The 22694-nt window shown below is 42.9% G+C and overlaps 1 protein-coding gene across 6 annotated transcripts in view; it reads left to right on the top strand.

Annotated features, from left to right (window-relative positions):
* Nucleotides 1-22694, top strand: part of rab11fip5a (RAB11 family interacting protein 5a (class I)) — a 24845-nt gene extending 2151 nt beyond the window's left edge. Inside the window, exons 1-6 of one of the 6 annotated variants that reach the window (XM_061793697.1) lie at nucleotides 1294-1448; nucleotides 9322-9839; nucleotides 11282-11726; nucleotides 12283-15504; nucleotides 17432-17543; nucleotides 17623-22694. In XM_061793697.1, the coding sequence (XP_061649681.1) occupies nucleotides 9419-9839; nucleotides 11282-11726; nucleotides 12283-15504; nucleotides 17432-17543; nucleotides 17623-17880 (4458 nt within the window). In that variant the 5' untranslated portion in view covers nucleotides 1294-1448; nucleotides 9322-9418 and the 3' untranslated portion in view covers nucleotides 17881-22694. Of the gene's footprint in view, nucleotides 1-1293; nucleotides 1449-4579; nucleotides 4767-7267; nucleotides 8686-9321; nucleotides 9840-11281; nucleotides 11727-12282; nucleotides 15505-16408; nucleotides 16823-17431; nucleotides 17544-17622 lie in introns of those variants that run through there. The other 5 variants (XM_061793696.1, XM_061793695.1, XM_061793693.1 and 2 more) reach the window with 5 other exon arrangements.

Below are 22694 nucleotides of genomic sequence, written 5' to 3'. Positions count from 1 at the left end.
AGACACTGACAGCTGGTCGTTCCGCAGTGTTTTTGTGCATCTGTCTTTACATTCTAGTAGAAGCTGACTAGCTGACACTCCACAATCTTGTGTGTGTCCATGTTTACTTTCTGGTAGACTCTTGGCTTGTGGTTGCTTCACAATGTTGTGTGGAGTAGGGCTCGGCTAAGTCGACTTCAATAATAGGTTGATGCAAAATTTCAACCTCGAAGCTCCGCCGGGACCCCAAAAGAAAAGGTTCCGCACGGAACCCTGTTTGCGCCGCCCGAACATTTCATTTCCCACGGACATTTATTGTTGACGGACGCAGTGTTGGCCACTGATAAACGTTACCAAAAACAACAGAGGGGCATCTGTAAGTGCTTTTTAAAACACTGTTAGATGTGTAATGCACATATAACATGATTTATGAGTGACCCGCAACCCTAACCAGGATAAGCGGCGTTGAAAATGGATGGATGGATGGATGGTAATCACAAGCATGCTAATGCTAATCGCGCTTGCTAACTGTTTAGCATACAGCATTTTGTTGACTCAAATTCTGTACACCAAATTTATATCATACGCTCAATACCAACTTATGAAGTTTAAGGAAGTAAATACCTCATAAATGAGAATAGAATGCATGTTAATAGTAAAAAAAAAAAACATGTTTTGGGGGTGGGAGGTTGAATATTATTCGATTATGTGATCAATAATCAATAGGAGAATCGATTGTAAACATATTCTATAGTGACAGACCGTCCTAGTGTGGAGTACACACGGACTTGTGGTCGCTCTGTAACGTCGTGTGTCGGAGACTCTAACTTTTGGTTGCTTCACAATGTTGTTTGCATAAATATATATGTTCCAGTTGAATGTGACATGTTGGTCACGCCACAATTTTGTGTCGAGTAGACCCTGATGTGTGGTCATTCCTCAGGGTTTTGTGCATCCATGTTTACATTCCAGTAGACTCTGACAAGTGGTCGCTCCACAATCTTGTGTGGTTACTTTCTGTTAAACGTGCTTTGTGGTCACTCTTTCATATGTGGAGGAGACTATGACTCTTGGTCGCTCCACAATGTTGTCTGCATCAATGTTTACATTCCAGCGAACACTGACATATGGTCACTCCACAATGTTGTGTGGAGTAGGCTCTACATGGTCTTCTCGCAATGTTGTATCTATGTAGAATCTAATAGAGTCTGATGTGTGTTGTTGGTCGTAGGCTCTGACTTGTGGTCACTCCACAGTGTTACGCACATCCATGTTTAAATTCCAGTAGACTCTGACACAGTTTATCAGTTGATCCGCTTCGAGAGGTATCTACCACGGGACATGGTGGGGCTTTTGACTTCCTGTTTTTGCAAGATGGGGAAGCAGATGCGCCGTTGCGCTCTGCAGCTCCTGGAACATTTATTTTAAAAACAGACAACAAAAGGCTCGCAGAAGACGCCTCCAGCATGGTAGGCTAACTTGTGTGCTTGTGCGTGGGCAAAGTTGATGCAGCAAACTGCACCTTTTCTATGTGCTGCGCACATGTTTTGAGGGCCCACGTTCGCTGCTGCATTTCTGACATCGGTGTGCTAAGACTACTCATGCTAAAATAAAGCTTAAGTACAAAGCAACACGCTTCTCTTAAATGTGCTTTTGATTGAAACCGGAAACTAGTACGAGCAAGTCTAGTTTGTCTCGGTAGCTAACTGCTAAACATTAGCTTTAGCGTCTATTTAATGCTGACAGGTATTGATGTTCGTGCGGTCCGTGTCGTTTAAGTTCTGCAGGTGTCGGTGGGCGTTTGAAACTTTCGCCAGACCTCAAAATAAATCAAGAAGAAGGTGACATTTCTGCTATCATCGGACACCGACGCTCGTACTAAAACAATGATGTACTAGAGCGGCTCCAACTACCGGAGACAAATTCCTTGTGTGTTTTGGACATACTTGGCAAATAAAGATGATTCTGATTCTGATTCTGATTCTGATAGCAACCAAACAATGTGCTTCTCAATGCTGTTTTATAAAAAGCTAAGCAGCAGAGTGCAAACGTAAGCCAAATGTTGTCGGTAGGTGAATATTCAGTTCGTGTCCGTTTGTGTTTGCGCACATCCCAACCTGCCAATGATTAATCCAACTCAGCTAACTTCATTGTGAATCATGTTTCAGACTGTATTTTACTCAACATTTAACTAATTTTTGTCCTACTTTTAATTGAGCTTCCCGGCCGTTTTGATAGCATGACATAACTAGCTATAACTTTGTCTTGGTAGCTGGTAGCCAATGTTTAAGATGTTAAACATTAGCTTCCAGTGTCTAGTCAACGTTAAAGGTTGTTTATGTTCACACGATGCATTTAATTCCTGTAAGTGTTGCTAGCGAGCATTACAAACTGTCGCCTGCCCTCAAAATGAATTACGAAGGCGAGATTTCTGCCATCTGTGGATGCTTACGCTAAAACAATGCTAATAACAAAGCATAGTGCCTCTCAATTCTGTTTTATAAAACATTAAGCGTGCTAACTTAAGCTAAAGTATGCTATATGCTAAATGCAGATGATTAAGATTAATCACACATGAATGAAGTGTGTGCAATTCATATTAGCCGCCAAATGCTAACTCATTAAGTTTTAGCTAACGCCTGTTTACATTTGCTAGCATTCAAACCTGCCAATGTAATTTTACTCTCTATCACATCTCAAACTAACGAATCACTTTCGTCATGTCTTTTACAGTCAACTGAGCTTTTCAGGCTTTGTGTCAGCATTCCACAGTTAGCAGGGAACGCTAATTTTAGATTGAGGCGTAACCATCGCTGTTGGGGCGGCGCACATCTCACTCTTCGGACAGTTTAACTAGAACGCTCGATGCTAACATTAGTTCTGATGTGTGTGCTTGCCACAACACCTTTTGCATGAAGCGCAAATTGCACACAGCAACAATTTTAGTTTTTAAAATAGACTTCAACATCATTCTGAATGCTTCCTGGAAGGAGGAGGAAGTAGGCCACGGAGAGAAACGTCTCGAGTCGGCCGCTGCGTTAGGAATGTGAACTCCGCCTTGGCTGAGGGGAGTTAACGCGCTTTTATTGTTGGACGGGAAACTTGAGTCCACGCCTCGCACAGAACCACGCTAGGCTGAAGAACTCCTCAAAACAAATCACACTATTGTTGCTATTTATGCCTCCTTTGAGGTTCACTGATTTACTATTTTATGGTTTACGCCCTCGACTGTACCAAATAAATGTTAGGGTGGGGTAAAGGTTAGGGTTAGAATAGGCCGCACCGCAAAAAAATAATTGGCTCTCTGACCAACATTAAAATCCAGTAGCATAGTAACTAACCCATAGCATGTTCATCAAAAACGAGGCAGAGGTTTTAGTCCTAAAAAGTATCTTTCATATTATTGTAAACTGTAAGCACTGGAACATTATGCCCAGTTTGAACAAGTCTACGCTTAAATATAGGGGAATAAAAAACTGTACTTAAATATTGCTTCAATCCGGTATATATGCTACTTACATTCGACAAAACGGGTAAAAGGACTTCCTCCCGGATCAAAGCAACCGCCGGAACTTTAAACGTCTCTGATGTCTTTTTTTAACACAAGATTTCACCACAGAGCCACAGAGGATGACAATATCCGATTTTTAGGCTTCGTTTGTGTTTACATATATCATATCACATTTGTATAAAGAAACGATATACATGTATTTAACTTTTGTACGAAGACAACAGCCACGAAGAAAACATTATTTAGCAAGTTCGGATTCCAACATGTCATAAATCCGAGATGTGCTCATTAGTGTAGCATACACAGGAAGTCAGCTATCCCGTTTTCCGCGATGGTCAGGTGATGTTCCGCATATACTGGATTAAAATGTATTGCACATTGCACATAAAAGTTAAATGAGAAAAATTCCTAAATAAATGTTCAAAAGCAAAGTTCTGAAATGCAAACGCATCACACTTTAAAGTGAAATACAACTGAACTCTAAATGTTAACGTTACTGAATTAAAAACAAAAAAAAAGTCTAAGCCACTGTAACATTATGCACAATTTGAACATTCAATTTAGTGATTCTGTCACTTATCACCAGAGCGAGTCTGCTTAGCACTAGTGATACTGGTACTACGCTTCATTGGGAGGTTATGGGTTAGAGTAGGGTGTGGGAATTGGGGGGTTATCATTAGTGATCAGGGTTAAAAATTGTAATTGAAAATAAATCTAAAAATAGATAAAAATGTAAATTAAATGGCGTTAGGGCTAGGGTAGACATTAGGTTTGGGCCTAGGAGGGGAGGGTAAGGGCTGGGGGTTATGTTTGAAAATATAAGGGTTAGGGCTAAGGGTCGGGGTTAGAGGATAATGGGGTTGTAGTTAAAAATGTAAATTGAATACGATAAGGGTAAGGTAAAGTTAGGGCAAGGAATTGGGTTTCAGTGATTAGGGTTAGTTAGCGTTAGAGGGTTAGGGTTCGGGTAGAGTGAGGGGTAAGGTTATGGGATTAGGAGGTTAGGTGGGTTAAGGGTAGGGTAGGGTTGGGTTGGGGTGGTTAGTGTGAAGGTTCATAATGTATTCTTTCAGTTGTGCTAGAAGGCGTTGGTTGGTTGTTGTGCGGCAATCAGACGCGTCAACATTCCAATTTGTGTGAGAGAGACTCCACCTCAGTGCAGATCATTGTTTTCTCTGGCATTCTTCACTTAGCGTGCGTGTCAGTGTGTCTGCGCCAGTGTGTGCTCGGTGCTCAAATGGAGGCCAACGTTAGGACCGAATAACTACCCCGACTGGTATGTTTTATTACGTCCCTGGCTAGTTTCTTGCGACTGAAAATGTGATGTATTTTGCGAAGCTATAGTACTAATAGAGCATGTTATGTCATCATTTGTTATGTCAACAATGTGAACAAGACATGCTAATACTATGGTTGAGGTATGTCATATTAAAAGCTACATGGTAGCACGCTAACTCCTTTAAGGCTAAATACCACATGATGCAAACTGACTAGTTAGGCGTGTACTAAAAGTGCGATATCAAGCACAATCTAAGTGTGCCAACTTGTTACTCAACTACTGTAAACAGTTTGGTGTTTTATAGCATGCAAAACATTAGCTTCTCTCTATCGTCTAAACTCAAGGAAATGGCTAATCTTTTGCTTGTCTGCGAATCTATGCAATTGTAGAATTGGAAACACCATTAAGTAGGTACTGTATGTCTGTAAAATTTCAAATATTGATATAACAGCATTATCAGACAGATCCTTTCAACACAATTCCAGTGAAATAAGTATCATTTTCTTGTGACAAATATTAAAGTTATTCCAATTTCCGGCCAACAAAGACAATAGGGATTGATATTTTATTTTCGACTTTGAATTCAACTTTGTGGCCATTTTGATAGCGTTCCAGTGTTAGCAGGAGAAGCTAACTCATCTTACCTCAAGGAGAAGCAGAGTGTTATCTATTTTATTTTAGATGTATTTTGTTTGTTTCTTGTTTTTTTGTTGTTGTTGTTGTACAAATGTTGCTCACATTGTCTGTTATAAAATATTTTGATAAAGAAGTAAAATATGACAGCTAAAGCAACATCAAAACCACAGTAAAATCTGCTGGTTACTTTTGTTTCTTTTCCTGATGGTAATCATCCGGTTTGGTTTTCGCATTTTAAACGATCCACTTTTCAAGTCAGTTTGTCGCACACAGTATGGGTTATCACAGCGGTTTAAATTAAATCGTTTTTTGTTTTAATTGTTGACGTGATCCAACAACTCAGTGATAATCTTTATGTAATGTATCTTTATATGACGATGTAAAAGGTATTAAGGTGAGGACATGTAACATAAAACATCAAAACGTCAAAATTTTTCTTTTGGTGGTGATCGTCCTATAATGTGGTTTTTACATAGAAGGGTGGGAAATAATGCAGTTGACTTACATTTTCATGTATATTTTTGCCTCTTTTAACATTTTTGTCTTAGATGTTTACTTGTTGTCGATCACTGATCTTTCTCGTCTTTGCATAGAGATGCAAATGGAATATAGAGTTGCGCACATGTTGTGACATGTTCTTCTTCTTCCGTGGTTGAGGTGCGATTTGGTCCGGGGAAAAAAAAACATTAGCAAAGAAAACAAAACAAAGCACCAGCTCTCGGTTTCGATTTTTTTATTTTTTATTTTTTTTCTGTCCTCATCAAAGCAGACGCGGACTTTTACTCACTCTTATTTTTACGCTTCGACCTCCCACGCTGATCCTTCAACTACAATATTTCTCGTTCTTCCACACCAGACTCATCCAAGCACACGCGATTCGTGCGTCTGTGCGGTCAAGGTGTGTTCGGTATCCCTGTTGTTTCAGAGCTAAGGCACGCCCCCTTTTAAGAACATCATCACTGTGGGTTTTGTTTTGTTTATTTTTTCCAGCAGAAGCTGAATTTAGAACTGGCGAGAGGAGCGGTGGCATAATCATATGAGCTGAACATTGCACACCATTTATGACTGTGAACATTTTCGACTGTGGTTTATTTCTTGTGGTTGTGTTTAATTTCGATTGTATGAGGCGACAGAAGGAAGAGGAAGAAGGATCACATTACAATAATCGTGTGACATGCAAATGTGACCGAGCATAACATCTATTTTTTTAAACTGTGTATTATTTCTATTTTTATTGTTTATTATTTCTGTTTTGCACTGTGGTGGTTGTTGCAAAAACATGTCACATTACAATAATTGTAGTACACGTTTTCATTACATGCATGTGTTGAAGTGTGTGTGGATTTTTTATTTTTTTTTACCTCTGTGGATTATTTGTAGTTGTGTTTATTGCTACTGTGCACGGTGGCGGTTAGCGTTAATGACAAGACATAGCAAGAGGACGTGTTTTCAATTTGTACACATGTAGCCGTGCGTGACCGAGAGGGGGGGAAAAAATTCATCTGAGGGATGATTTCAATTTGTTAACTAAGGAAGGAAACTCCACCAAACGTGTGTTTCAGGTTGCACCTTTTTTTTCAAGTGCATACGGATGCCACAGGTTTATACTGTAAGGTATGACTGCCTCACTTCCTTGTTATTGCTGACATGGAAAGTAATGAGGTATTATGGGATGTCTTGCTCGACGCGCGCGCGCACACACACACACACATAGACTAAGGCTCTGTTTGGCTGGATTAGCCCTGTCCTCACTAACAATACACTCATTCTCTTCAGCCTGTGACCCAGTTTAAAGTTATGCTCCAAAAATGACGAGTAAAGTGGGGGGGTTGGGAGGGGGGGGGGGGGGGTAGAGCCACACTCAGTGATGCAGTTTCATCTGTTTATTGAACGGGACCAACAGTCAAATACACAAATACAAAATGATAACACTCGCAAGGAGCATGGAGGAGATGTTTACGTTGAAAATGGCCAACCGGAGCTGAAGTAAGCACTCCTGATGTCGCTTTCTAGGCCATGCCACCCTTAAAAGCACACATCAACAAACAAATGCACAACTGAACTACTATGCGCGTGTATGCGTGTGACTTTCGTCATATTTACACTTCATATTTCTTTAGTCTCTTTTATTATATTTTATCACATTTCTATATTTTATTTTACAATACAGTGGTAGCAAAATAATTTGTGGTGTTTTTGGGGCGGCTGGAATGGATGAACTGTGAACCCTGCTATTCGCGGTGGGTAACCAACCAGCCCTGCTAAGAATAGTGAAAATCTGCAAATTAAAGGGGTTTGTAATTGCATATAGTTGCCAAAAGATGGCAGCAAAGCACGTAGACAGAGACTGGTATTCCCTTTGGATTGATTTATATACTGTGGTCTGTCACAAGATAAAGATTAATCAGGTAAATGTCAATACCACGCAAGTAGCATGTACATAATCATGAAGCCATGTTACATTGACGAAAGTATTCAATGGTTAAATTATTCAACACAAACAAACTATCTTCACGTGAGGCTTATTAACAGTATTAGCTAGCATACTAGCCTAACTAACACGCTAGCACAAATTGACGTGATATCACACATAGGCAAACAAATATCCAGACTAGCACTTGACACAAACAGTCTAAGTCATTAAACTCACCTTTTGATATTTACACACGATAATAGATATTGGAAAATTAGACAACGTTGGAAATTAGTAGCTGCATAGCGATAAATAAAAACCATATTTTCAGTTTGACTGCTTGTGGTACATTCGAGGACTGCCAACAAAACAGGACATCACAAAAATGGATGGAGAAACACCATCAATGAATTAAACTTTTTTAGCAAATAATGGAGCATAGATTCTGTTAAAAAAAATTAAATATGCAAAACGTGAATATGAGCGGGTTTACTAAAATGGCATTTTAAATCATCTCAATGGGGAACGTTGAATTTGAGCATGGTCCATCCATCCATCCATCCATCCATTATCTGAGCCGCTTCTCCTCACTAGGGTCGCGGGCGTGCTGGAGCCTATCCCAGCTGTCATCGGGCAGGAGGCGGGGTACACCCTGAACTGGTTGCCAGCCAATCGCAGGGCACATAGAAACAAACAACCATTCGCACTCACAGTCATGGCTACGGGCAATTTAGAGTCTCCAATTAATGCATGTTTTTGGGATGTGGGAGGAAACCGGAGTGCCCGGAGAAAACCCACGCAGGCACGGGGACAACATGGAAACTCCACACAGGCAGGGACGGGGATTGAACCCCGCACCTCAGAACTGTGAGGCTGACGCTCTAACCAGTCGGCCACCGTGCCGCCTTTGAGCATGGTCACTCAACAAATTCAATTCATAAGTGAAGGTAGCTGTTGGATTAATCTTACCCAACATTATAATAGACACAAAAGGAATGAAGACGCTTGTTACTTTTTCTCATGAGGAGGGCGTATGGGAGATTGTTCAGATCACAGTCTCTCAACACGCTCTAAACAATCCCCCCCCCTCGCTCCTGCATTTATTTGAAATAGGAGGGATTTACAATCATAATGTTCTAAGCAATAAGACACAACACAGAATATTTGATATTATTCTAAGTAATAAGACACAACACAAAATATTTGATATTATTCTAAGTAATAAGACACAACACAAAATATTTGATAATAAGAGGGTTTTTCCCCAGACATAGTATTCTAAGCAATAAGACACAACACATAATATTGGATCAACACCTGTCACGACCCGACCACATCCGATCACGTCCTTGGTCCAAGCGTCCTTCCATGGATGATGCTGAGTCTTCTTTTTGAAGGCGAAACATCTAAAATTGTCCATCATACTAATGCAAGCTAAGCAAATAAATGATAACTTCTATAATATATTTAACAGTAGCACAATTTTTTTGTGTGCATGTCCAGGTGGTACCGACTCAACTCCAAGACGGGCAAGAAGGAGAAGGAGCGAGGCGACATTCAAGTTAGCATCCAGTTCACGCGCAACAACCTGACGGCTAGCATGTACGACCTGGTCATGAAGGACAAAGGGGGCGTTTCCACCTTCAGCAAACTGAAAGAACGCATGAGGGGCAAGAGGAGATCCAGCGAAGACGACTCAACCTCGGCCCCCGGCGCCACACTGCCCGAGGGCGCCGACCCGCTGTGCCGCATGCGTCAACGTTTGCCCAGCGACGGGGGCGGCGAGGAGGACTATGAGGACGACGAGGGCGGCGAAGTGAGGCGCAGTAAGATGAGGACCTTCTTCCTCCGAGGCAAGCTGAGAAAGTCGTCGGACACGCGCTCCAGTACGTCGCTGGGCTCTGAGAGCAGTGAGTCGTCGCGGGGGGGCAGCCTCAGCCCCACGGCGGGCATCAGCGTTGTAGTCTCCGACCTCTCCAACTCGCCCAGCAACAGCAGCAACCTGACCGCTGACAGCCCAGGTGACGTCAACACAGAAAATATAAATTACATGTTATTTACATACAGTACATTTGACTTCAACATATTGGCCAAATCAACGTATGGGCTAACGCTGTGTTCAAGGAAACTGGGAAGTTTCACTTTTCCCACTTGGGTCTTATGCTCCTTGAAGAAAACAGAATGCAGCATCACCCAAGTGAGATATTTCAAACTTTCAGCTTTTCTTGAATGCAACGTTGCCCCTAAGTGGGATATATTAAAACTTCTCATTTTCTCAAATGCAGCATGAGAGTTAAGTGAGATATTTCAAACTTCGCAGTCTTCTCAAATGCAACATTATACCCAAATGGGACAGTTAAAAGGTCTGTTTTCTTGAATGCCGTATTATACCCAAGTGAGATTATTAAAACTTCCCAGTTTTATTGAATACAGAATTCGACTCAAGTGGCATATATTAAATCTGTGAGTTTTCTTGAATGCAACATCAGACTAAGTGGGATATTTCAAACCCTCTGAGTTTTCTCAAACACTCTTGAGTTTTGTCGAACCCCATTTGGGTCAAATTATTCATTTAGTAAAACACCGAAAATATGGATAACACATTGTTTACATACTTTTGTCATCAACATATCGCTCAAAAAGAAGTATGGAGGGATGCTGCATTCAATGACAGTGGGGAGTTTGAAAGATCCCACTCGGATTCAAGAAAACTCAGAATACAGCATTAGCCCCAAATGAGATATGTCAACATTTTCACTTGAATATTTTAAACATCCCTGACTGTAACGTTAGACCTCTGAGTTTTATTGAACTCAGCTTCCATATTTCAAACCTGGGAAGTTTAATATCTACTACTTGGGTCAAATCCTGCACTCAGTAAAACTGGCAAGCTTGAAATGTCCTTCTTGGGGCTAATCCCGATATCACACTTGAGTCTCATGCTGCAATCCAGAAAATTCAGACGTTCCATATGTCACTCTCGGGTTTTATGCTGCGTCTGAGAAAACTCTGAAGTTTTATGTAGCCCACTTGGCTCTAATGGTGCGTCCAAAAAATATATATAATTCCAAAACAAAAAGACTGATTTTGCGCCATTTAGTGGCATCTTTGTGCAAAGCAACTATGTTGAACTGAGGGCAAGAGCTTCATCTAGTCAGGCCATAGCTGTGTTTAATAGAAAAAAGTGCTCTGCCACCATCTTGTGGCTTTTACAGGCAATAACAAACCTTTTTTGGTTGGATTTCAATCACTCACAGCGTTTTGCTATTCGCAGCAGGGCTTGGTCCCCATCCCACACCAATAGTAGAGGGTCACTCTAGCCAATTTAGGGCTAATGATGCATTTATAAAACTGGGAAGTTTTAAACATCCTACTTGAGGCTGATGCTGCATTTGAAAAAACTGAGGTTTGATATTCCACTAATTGTTTCCTCATGACCTGGTGTGTCTCGTCATCTCTTTAGAGCACACAGCAGACACATCACCCAAGTTATCTCCCGTGCGCTGTGACTTTAGCGACGAGATCAATGAAATCACCATAGCCGTGCCTCAGCTCTACGCGGGTGTCAACGGATCGCACAAGCTGCAGCCCCGGGATCAGGCCTCGGCAGCCCCGGGTGCTTCTTTGGCCGTGGGGCACCTGCAGAAGACATTGCCTCTCTCAGTGTCGTTGCAGAACCTCCGCCCGCGGGCCTCAGCCGACCCCCTGCACGGCACCGTGGGCGACGGACGGCGGTGGTCTTTCGACAAGGCCGGTGAGGAGGAGAGCGCGGCCATCGCGGCAGCCATGGAGAAAAACTGCCCCGCGCTGGGCCGAGAAGACAAGCACGAGGAAGCCGAACGAGACCCTGGCACTGAGGGGAAACACAAAGGATGGTTCCGGTCCATGGACTTGCACAGTAAACCCAGGTGAGTCTCCCAATGCATTGACCAGTGGCGGGCCATGCATTTGCTGCTATGTACATACAACATACTCACCAGAGAGACTAATTATTAAATGTATTATTGTGTGAAGATTGCGACAGATGTGATTGGATTTGAAGTTGGCTGTAACAGGTTTTTCTCTGACCAAAAGATGTCAATGCTGTGACGAAAAATTTGAAATCTGATCTGATCTGAAACAGTCTCTTTCCTAATAGTTTAAGTTACATGGTCAAGCACTACTGATCCTGAAGGCCATGGGTAGATTAGATTGACCTGGCAGCACACAGTGGTTGAAATATGATTAGACCAAAAAAAAAAATCCAACATCCACACGTAGAGGAAGCAGTGCAACCAAGAGAAACGATACAAAAAGAGACTAGACCTGACGATAGCCCTTACACCTCTCACCTTGTATGTACTGTATGTACAATACATCAGCACTAAGTGGAAGAGCAAACCCCTTGCTGAGTGAGGCCTTCAGTTCAGTTCAGTGTGAACGACTTGCACTAATCCAGAGGACTGTGTTCGCTTCCTTCCACAGCCCGGGGCCGCTTCCTAAACTAGACCCCAGCACTGAGCCGCCCGTTTCCCCATTGCACCACTCTAATCCCTTCTGTCCCTCGCCACCCATGTCACCAGTCAACCCTTTCCTCTTGCAAGACGTTATCTACGATGCCTCCCCGCCCCCTCTGCCCTTTCTTTCCAGTTCTCGGCCACCCATAGAGCAACTCTTTCCAAAGGCGAGTCACCCAATCACCCAGATTTGGGACAGTCCAACTACCGAAGACCTTGTCATTAAAATGGGCAGAGTTGCACCAACAACATCCATGAAAGAGAAAATACATTTAAGCAAGAAGTCTTCCAACCCTTTTACAACTGCAGAAGAACAGCAACCTGATAGAGAATGGGACGATTCCTTTGAGGAGTTTGCGACTTGCAGGCTGCAAGGGCCGAAAGGCCAAACATCGGACAGCTTAGCCAGTGTCCATCAGAGGGAACGTGGAAGCGATGAAGGGATTGACTCCCTGAATACCAAAGGTGTTACATTGAGCAACTACACGAACTGTGGCCACCTGCACTCTCTGGACCCGATCCCGGAGGATGAAAGCTTTGAGTACTGCAACAACGTCTTTAGCACATCTGCTGTCTCTGCGGAATTCTACCCGGCCCCTGAATGGCATAAAGCTAACAGCACCACTAACATGCCTCCCTGCTTTTCAGATCCCACTGGTTCGTCAGGTATCGGTAGTTCGGTTGAAGATGATTTCCTCTCCTGTTTCTCTTCGTATTCGGCGTCAGACAAGTTCTCAGCATGTTCCTCGGATGAAACCGAGCCACAGACTTTAGAGAGTGTTGTTCCCAGCTTGGAGATCTTGGCCCAAACTGCTGTCATTCCAAAGGGTTCTAGTTCTACAGATGAGCTTTTCACTGATTCAACCCAACAAACTGTGAATCAGAGTGAAGATTCGGATTGGTGGGACTCAGAGGGGTCGCTAGTCTTTACGCCACCGCCGACCATGTCTACCGGAATGACGACGGGTTTAGAAGCTGCAGACATGCAGACGCCAGAGAACCTGGACCTACAGCAAAATTCCAACATCTCTCCGCTGTCTGACGACAAGAATGAAGGGGTACCTCAAGGTGAATCCAGTGGCCAACCATCTCTGTATGTCCGCACCTCTTCACCAGGAATTGGCCATTCCTCATCTTTTGAAGACCAGGAAATGCAGGAGGGTTGCTGGGAGTCTCCTGTACCCTTCAAGCCTTTTGGATCTTTTAACCAGAGCACCAATAGCCTCCAAAGCCTCTACGTTACCGCCGACTCACAAGACGACCAAAATTGCCATTCTCTAGCGCCCTCAGAATCCTCTGCGGTATCCGAGCCTGCTGAGAGGTTCCACTCTGAGAACTTGACCTTCTGTGGCGAGCTGGGAGAGATTCTGGAAGCTGCTGGTGATTCAGTGAGTCCAGATGGACCAAACAACCAATCTGACTGGTTGTCTCCGGTGCCGGAAAGCAGACCAGATACTGGTGAACCAGGTTTCACAGCAAGGGACAACATGAGTTCTCAATTTTTCCCTGCCACAGACATGTTTCCGAAACCTGTTGCGGGCAACCAATTTGCTGTTCTCGACGGACAGTTTGTAAAAAAACCTCCACCACAACTCCCAAAAATATCCCAGAGTACCAGGAGCTTTCTCCAAAGCCTCAATGGCAACTTGGCACGCCATCAAAACCAGTACGGTATATCTGAGCCCTCTGAGACACTCGACTCACTTGAGGGTGATCAGTTCACCGATCTGGGTGACATGTTTGTGAAAAAAACTTCACGACAACGACCAAAAATATCCCAGAGCACCAGCAGCTTTCTCCAAAGGCTCGACAGCAACTGGCAGGACCACCAAAACCTTAACTGCGTGTCCGAGCCCACTAAGAGGGTAGATTCTGAGAAATCCACTTTCTGTGGGGAGCTAGGAGAGATTCCGGAACCCACCAGTGCTTCGGTGAGCCCTGTGGGTTCTACCAGTGGCGCAAATAACCAGCCTGATTCATCGTCTCTGGGGACAGAGGACAGACCAGATACTTTTGAGCCAGGTTTCACAGATCCTTGTGACTTAGGCTTCACAGCAGGGAATGAGGGGGGTTCTCAATTCCTCCCCGTGACCCCTACAGACTCTTATCTGAAGCCGGTTGAGGGCGACCAGTTCGCTGTTCTCGATGATGTGTTTGTGAAAAAACCTTCGCCAGAACTCCCTCAAATATGCCAGAGCACTAGGAGCTTTCTCCAAAGCCTCGACGGTAACTTGCAATACCATTACGACGTAGCCACGCCCACTGAGAGGATTGTCGATACCAACTGTGGGGAGCTAGGAGAGATTCCGAATACCGCCAGTGCTGCAGTGATTCCAGAGTGTTCTCCTGATGACACGAAAAAACCAAATGATTTGTTGTCTCTGGTGACGGACAACAGACCAGATCCGCATGAGCCTGGTTTCACAGATTCTTGTGAGTCAGGTTTAACAGCAGGGGATGACGGGAGTTCTCAAGATCTCGCTGCAACTCCATCAGACTCATACCCGAAGCCTGTCAGGGTCAATCAGTTCACTGCTTTCGATGACATGTTTGTGAAAAACACTCCGCCACGACTTCCCAAAATATTCCAAAGAACCAGGAGCGTTCCCTCATTCCTCCGATCTCAAAACCATTATGGTGCATCCAGGCACACTCAGAGGCGGGGCTCCGAGAACTCTACCATCTTCGGTGAGCTCGGCGAGGTTACAGAAGCCGCTGGTGCTTCAGTGAGCCGTTCCGATAGTGGACCAAACATCAACACACACATCAGTGATTGGTTGGCTCTGGTGATGGAGGACAGACGAGATACGCGTTTCCCTGAAGGGGGCCGCAGGAGTTCGCAAGTTCTTCCGGCAACTTCAAAAGACTCGAAGCCCGACGAGGTTCTCGATGACATGTTCATGAATAACCCATTGCCGCAACGCCCCACATTGCACCGCACCCAGTCTGAGAGTACGTTCGCCTGGGACAAGACCCTTCCACTGTCCTTCTGGAACGAGCCCCGCCCCCTCCAGGCATCATCCACACCCCCTGCCTCCCCCTCCCTTTCCACCACCTCCGCCCCTCCGCTAACCCGTCAAAGTAGTTGCTTCCCCTCGTTCCTTTCCAATGCTTCGCCGCTGCCTGCCACGCTGAACTCTCAGGAGGCGCAGGAAAGTCGGCAGCAGCACGCCGCCCGTCAGGAGCCCAGGTGAGGTTGCCCGCTCAGGTGGGGGAACTACCTTTTCCCCCTTCCGTCCTAGTTTCCGGAATTTTCTGGTCCTTTCAGCTGCTTCCACCTGCTTTTTCCTTTGTGTTGCCGACTCTGAAGGGGATCCTCTGTGGTGGTGGTGGTGGTGGTGTGACCTTCTCATTTTTTATCTCTCTGTTAACACACGCACACTAATCCTGCCGGGATTTCCTCCGTGGGTGTCTTGTGTGTGTGTCCTGTCTCCGTGGTAATGGGAGGAGAAACACTGCCTCAGGCCAATTAGCAGTTTTTATTTTGCCCACCCGATTCCTAACACAACCCCCCGTTTCCCACCTCCACCCCTTCCTGTCCTGTTGTCTTACACGCGCACACACACATGTACACCCATGCACACACCATCCCCCCTCCTCGCAGGACCTGTTCTCACACTTTTTTTTTTTTGTCTCCCCAAAAAAGGTGTTGTGTCACCGATAGCGTTTCCTTTTCACCCTGGGGCAATAACACACTTCTTAACACAATTCTACTTGTTTTGCATAAAGGCAAGCAATTAAAACGACTTTGGGCTCATTTAACTTTTAATTTTCACGGCTTCAAGGAGGCGCCCTAACCTTCTTCTCCTGGTAACCGTTCTCAAATTGTGGAAGGTAGAACTGTCTGGTGTCATCCTGGAGGATTCGGGGACGGAATAATCTGAATAAATAAATACATGAATTAATGAAATACTAATATGCAAATGGTACCTCGTGGACAATAAATGTACAGTAGCTCGTTCACACAGGAAACGGTCGTTGCGATGTAGGCGAAAATGCGTCGTGTTTTACTTGCTGTACTATATTGGAGCGTAAATGCTGTATAGAGGGTGTGTCTTTGTATAATATATAGTCCCTTATGTGTCTGACTGCAGATATCCTCCCAAAAACAACATGCTGTACACGACGTCCGACAGCCAGAAGCTGGGCTGCGCTGTATTTGTTCACGGAGTAGCTTGTGGCTGTCCCTTACCTACTAGATTTCGTGTGGGGAAAATAGCGAGTTCGCCGCTGGACCTCCATGGACCTCTTTACTGTACCGAATATCCCCCACCGAAAAAAAATAAATACGAAGTTGAGGGCTATGTCAAAAAGAACCAAGGAAAAAATGGAGGAATAACAATGTTATTTTTGTCTTTGTGTCGCTATCGATACGTTTGACAACGCTTCTCGGAATAGTGGACAGTTGGAGGCATATTATTTATGGGAATTAAATTTCTACAAATTGGTCACAAAAAGATTTTTATATTCCTAGAAATTCTCACAAAATAAAACATGAACAAAAAGTGTTTGCAAGTGTTTGCAAGTGTTTTGTTTCTGGCAAACATAATCGACATTAAGTTTTCAGGTGCAAATTTCGAGTTTCACAGAAATTCTTAGTCTAAAAAATGTTCCAAAAAATTCTAGATTTCACCAAAGATTCTTCAAATTTCTACATTTTCACAAAGCTTCCTACATAATGTTTACAACAATTTTGCAAATATCTACACAATTTTCACTAAATTCTACAAAATGTTCACAAAAAACTTACAAAATGTCTTTCAGCAAAATGATCATAGAAATGTCAGCAAAATTTTCATGAAAAAATAGACATTATATGCAATTTTCACAAAATGCATTAAGATTCTTTGTGTTTTTCATTGAAATTCTACACATTTTTCACAAAGATTATTCGACACAAATTCTATGCATTTCCTCAATTACTGTTTCTGTGTTAATGGTTAAAAAAAAAAAACAGTTGTTAAAATGGAGGACATCGCCAACTCCTGGTCTGGCATGCATACTACAGCATATTCAGTGGCTTTTTCAAGTCCGTAGACCCCCCCATGACCACCCCTGGATGGCACCCAGACCAGAGAGCCCGCCGTAACACTGCCTCTTGTGGCGTTCCCTTGCAGCCCCCACCCGGTGCGGCCCCTGAGCGGCGGCTCGCTGGCTGAAAGCCGCTCGGTCCTGGAGAAGATCAAGTCCGGCATCCATCCCGGCAGGAGCGGCCAGCCCGGCGAAAAGGTTACATTTCATTCTTCGGGCTTTTTTGAATACACAGTGCATCGAGCGTACGTACATTCCCTCGGCGTTCCGTTTTCAGATCCTGACAGAGGGCGCCGGCTCGTACTACCACCTGACCCACAGCGAGCTGATCGGGCTTCTGGTGCGGCGCGAGGCCGATCTGGAGCTGCAGAAGGTCTCCTTTCAGCAGCAGCGCGCCCTGCTGGCCAAGCGGGAGGTGGAGCTGCGTAGGCTGAAGCCGCAGGTCCGGGACCTGGAGGACTACATTGACACCCTTCTGGTGCGCATCATGGAGCAGAAGCCCACCCTCCTGCAGGTGCGCTCTAGGCTCAAATGACGGCCCCCCCACCCCAACAGCTTTTTAGTCTTTTCACTGCTACGGTGTCCCTTTTTTGATACAAGCGTTTTGCAACGGTTCTCAAACTTTTTGGGTTCAGTAGAACATGATTACCACGCGTACCCCTAAATGCCATCGGGATTAAAACGTTACCTTTTACGAAGAGAAAGTTTGTAATGTTATGATAACAAATTCATATTTTGGGGAGGAAAACGGTTGAAATTCTCACATGAACAAATATGTATTTTGTCTGGACAAAAAGTTGTATTTTTCCAAGATGAAGTCACAAATTATGATATTAAAGTCACGGTTTAACAAGGCAAGAAAGTCATATAAGGCTGCAACTCACAATTATTTTAATGATCGATTAATCTGTTTATTATTTTTTGGATGAATCGGACGAAAAAACATTTTTCATTTCCATGCCTTTATTCAAAAACAGGACATTATTTCAAATTGATAGGGCAGAAAATGCACAAACCTAAACTGGTTATGATTCAGTTTCTGGTTTTGTCCGTAACATTTCAGAAAATGATTGAACTTTTTTCCCCCCCGAGAAAAACATGAGGGGTGCGCCGCTGACTTTAATTCTAGGGTGGCAGCGCCCACCCCTGGCCACCAGGTAGCTCCGCCCCTGCAAAACAACGAATATTTGGGGTTCATTGTACCCCCTAAAGCAAAAGGAAATAAAAATATGCCTGTTTATGAGAGAAAAAAGTTGTCACCTTACCATTATTATTTTAGTTTTATTGGCCCGCTTTGAAATGATATGACATACAGTGATAATGTATTGCAAATTATTTGGCGGACCCGCAAGATAGGACTCGTGTAGCCCCGCGGGTACCCAGATCCCAGTTTGAGAACCACTGGTTCCGAGATGCTGCAGTGTTCCGGTCGTGCTCGCTGATCCTTAGCTGGTCCTCAGGTTGTTCTCAGCGCATGCGGCACGTTTGCTTGGTTTTAACATGGTGGACATGTGAGCAGCCGTGTTGTTGGATGCCGACTCGGAGGGGGGGGGGAGTGGAGAAAAAAACAAACAAAAAAACGAAGAAAAAAAAAACATCCTTTTCACCTCACCTTGCCTGTTTTGATCACAAATGGGAGCAAATGCAGACTGTTCAACCTTATTTGTCGATTTCATCATGAACTGCTGGACATTTTTTACAGCGACGTGTGGAGAAGGAAAAGACACAACTGAAGGCAATAATTGTTCAAAGTCTGAACTTTTGCAAGAAAACGATTGGAGGGGCACCGACCCCTTAGATAGGCTAAATACTGCAAAAAAAAAATGCTTTTTATTTTTTTATTCCAAATTTTATGTGCAATCTGCTTTGTTTTACGTCAAAAAGGAACATTATTAAGCTCACTTACAATTAGGGCCACACTTGTCTTCTTATGAGAATAAAGATAAAACTTAGACATTTTTTGAGAATTTTTTTTAATTTGACAAGAGCATAGTTTTAATATTATGAGAATAAAGGTGTATATTTTTGGGTAAAAAAAATAAGTATAGATTAAGAAAAACATTGTTTTTTTTAAGTGAATAAAGTTGTTTTCTTTCATGAAAAACATGATAAACCAGGAATAAAATTGTAATTGTATGAGGGGAAGTGAAGGAAGTTTAATTTCATAATGCAACTTTTTCTCTTATTACTTTTTATCCGGAAAATCTCGGCAGATTGAATTATTTACCAAAAATAGACAGCATTTGTTTTCTCGTAAAAATACAAGTAATTATCTTGAAAACGTGGCTTTACTTTAATAAGATTGCGACTTTATTCTCAAAAGATAATGACTTTTTTATAGGAAACATGACTTTTTTTTCCAGAAACACAAACAAAATTTTTGTTATTGTAAAAATATTTTTTTTTCCCTCAAATATATAACTTTTTTTCTCAAAGATATACACCTTTATTCTCGTAAAATTACGTTTTTGTTCTTGAAAATCTCTTTTTCTTTGGGGAAAAAAAAAACATGTTCTTGTAGGATCATGATTTAAGTCTTAGATTATTATTTTTTTTCGTTTTGGTGTGGCCCTAATATTCCTTGGTAGCAGACGCAGTAACGTCGATCGATTGAAGCTGGTCACATTTGCTAGGCTCCTTGTTGCTAGGCAGAATTCACCGGGCTCAATGGTAAATGCCCCATAGGCCAATGAAAGTTAATTAGCACGGTCACTTGGCTGTTTGATGAAGGAAATGACTCCCAAAATAGGATCATTAGGTTAATTTATACATCTCAGTTTCGCAGTTGAAAAGCTGTTCTGTATTAAATAGAAAATGTGCAACAGAAAAGTCTGTATTTATGGTTGGATTCATGAAGATTTCATTTTTTTGTTTTTATCCCACAAGTTCTCTCGTCGTGCACTGACGAAAAGCAGTACAAGAACTTGGCGTTGTAATTACTCGATTAGCTGATGCTGTGCTATGCTAGCTGACCAATGTTCAAAAAGTGTTCTTAGCCAGCGAGCGAATGCTTCTTTCTGTCCCATTTGAAGCTTTTTTCTCAATTCTGAATAACAACCCACTTCTGCTTGCCAGCGTGTAAAACACATTTAAACATACAGTGTAAACCCAAATGCCAACTGCGCCTTAGTTTTCATTTTCTTTTAATGTTTTTATTTTTTTAATCGAGCACTTAAGCTAATAAAATGCGATGTTGTCTATCAGAGGTTCTCAAACTTTTTGATGGGGAAACATTTTTCCAGGACCCCTCATAATCCTAATGCCAATTAAACATCAGTAAATGCCGCAGAAATTCAGAAAAAAAGTTGTCATAACAAAAAAGAATTGAAAAAAAGTTGTAATCTTAACAAGATTGGGCTAAGAAGTCATCATCTTCTGAGCATAAAGTAATATTTTCCAAGATAAACTCGTAATATTATGATATTCAAGTCAAAGAGCATTGAGGGAAGCAAGTGAATTTCAAAAATACAACTTTATTATTGCAATATTACACCCTTAACTCTGAAAAAGATGCCTTTTGGAGTTATCTGTGACAGTATATTTTTGGAAAAAAATTAGCTTTTGTTCTCGAAAAAAACGACTTCATATGCCCATAGGGAGGAGTAATTGGTATAGTTTGTTTTGTTGGCACACTGGTCCCTTTATGTACAGCAGGTATGAACATTTTAAAAACGGTACAACATACTGTGGTGCCCTGACATATGAGATTAATTAAGATCCTGTGAGCACGTTCGTAACTCAGAACACATTGAAATGAATAGAAATGCTATTAATCCGTTACAGCCTCACCCCCCCCCCCCCCCCAAAAAAAAAACAAAAACAACCAAAATGTTTGTTGCTAAGAAAAATTGTTTGCGTCAATTCAATGGACATCACGTACTGCTCCTTCTGGTGCACGTACATTGGCCACCTGGGGGCAGTGCAGTAATATTAGTCATTCTTCGCTGAGGATAAATAATATGCTTGTGAGTGTTGTTGCGTTATCAGTCTACATGTTGAGTCACTCGTACCTCAAGGCACCACTGTTATTGCAAATGAATCCACAAAGCCCGGGGACCAGGGACCAGGGACCCCAGTTTGAGAACCGCTGGTTGAGCTCACCGCACAATGGTAACGTAACGTAAAGACGTCTTCCGCTGCGACGCCACTTTGAGCGGCATCATCACCATGTGACTCCTGCCAGCGCCACGTCGCACTTGCGCTTTGACGTCGCCAAACGCCACGAGTAGACGTACGGTACACGCGACTCTGCACTTATCAACCAATACAGTGCATCCGGAAAGCAGTGACAGCGCTGGACTTTTTCCACATTAAATTAGATTAAATTATTTTCTTTTTTTCCCCTCCTAATTCTAAAAGTCTCTAAAAGTGAAGCACTGTGGCTGTTTTCCAGATGCACTGAAGTATTCACAGCGTTTCACTTTTTCCACATTTATTTTAGCAGATTGTCCACAAAAAAAAAAAAAAAAAACAACAAATCTGATTAATCAACGAGTCAACTCGTCGACTTCAGCACTCCGCATCGACTATTCACGCCTGGAGTCGACTCATCGTTAATCCCGTGTGTTTTTGGAATCTCGTTTTCCAACTGACCAATTTACAGAAGGCTTTCGACTTGCCCGTCTGCGGCTGTCGCCGGATTTTAACGATCTACCCGGAGTAGCGAAATGTCCGCCCAACAAGGCGACAGAGTCTGCATACGTCTGCGTCAAATGGTGGTGGTTGGGAATAGCGAACAATGACGGTTTGTTTGTTTTTATCTGCTTCTGTACATGTGTGCGGAAATATGTCTTAACGTGAAAATGGTCAGTGGCTCAAAAAAAGGTCGGGCCGCACTTCTGAAAAAATATAAATGACTTTGTCACATAAACAACTTCGAGTCAACTTTCATCACATTGTAGTCGACTATAAAAACTAATCGTTAGTCGTTCAAACCCTAATACGGTATAAGAATTTGTGTTAACAAATACACAATCAAGTGAGTGGTTAATATTTTATCGATGGACCATTACAGCCAAGTTTTGTCCGTTCCTCTCAAGCGCCTTCGAAGGCGCGCCGATTCGCGGCCATTTTCCGGTCTCTCATGATTCAAGTGGGGAAAACATTTACTTAACATAACAAAATGGTGGAAAAAGCTGTGAAGCGCTGTGAATACTTTGCGGATGCACCGTACACCTTGTCTTCCATTTTGAAAACTTTTTGATGCGCCGAATGTATTTTGTCGTGGGCGGTGCAGGCCTCTCCAGGCCCGATCTGGGAAGGAACGTTTACAAGCAGTGATGATGCAACTATGTTTCACACAATTTTGTATATTTAATAAAGAACATTTAGTGTTTCTTCCTCACAGTA

This window comes from Phyllopteryx taeniolatus, chromosome 13 (genome assembly GCF_024500385.1).
Source record: "Phyllopteryx taeniolatus isolate TA_2022b chromosome 13, UOR_Ptae_1.2, whole genome shotgun sequence".
Lineage (NCBI taxonomy): Eukaryota > Metazoa > Chordata > Actinopteri > Syngnathiformes > Syngnathidae > Phyllopteryx > Phyllopteryx taeniolatus.
Note: the sequence above shows the minus strand (reverse complement) of the source record. Positions and strands in the feature narration are given on the sequence as shown.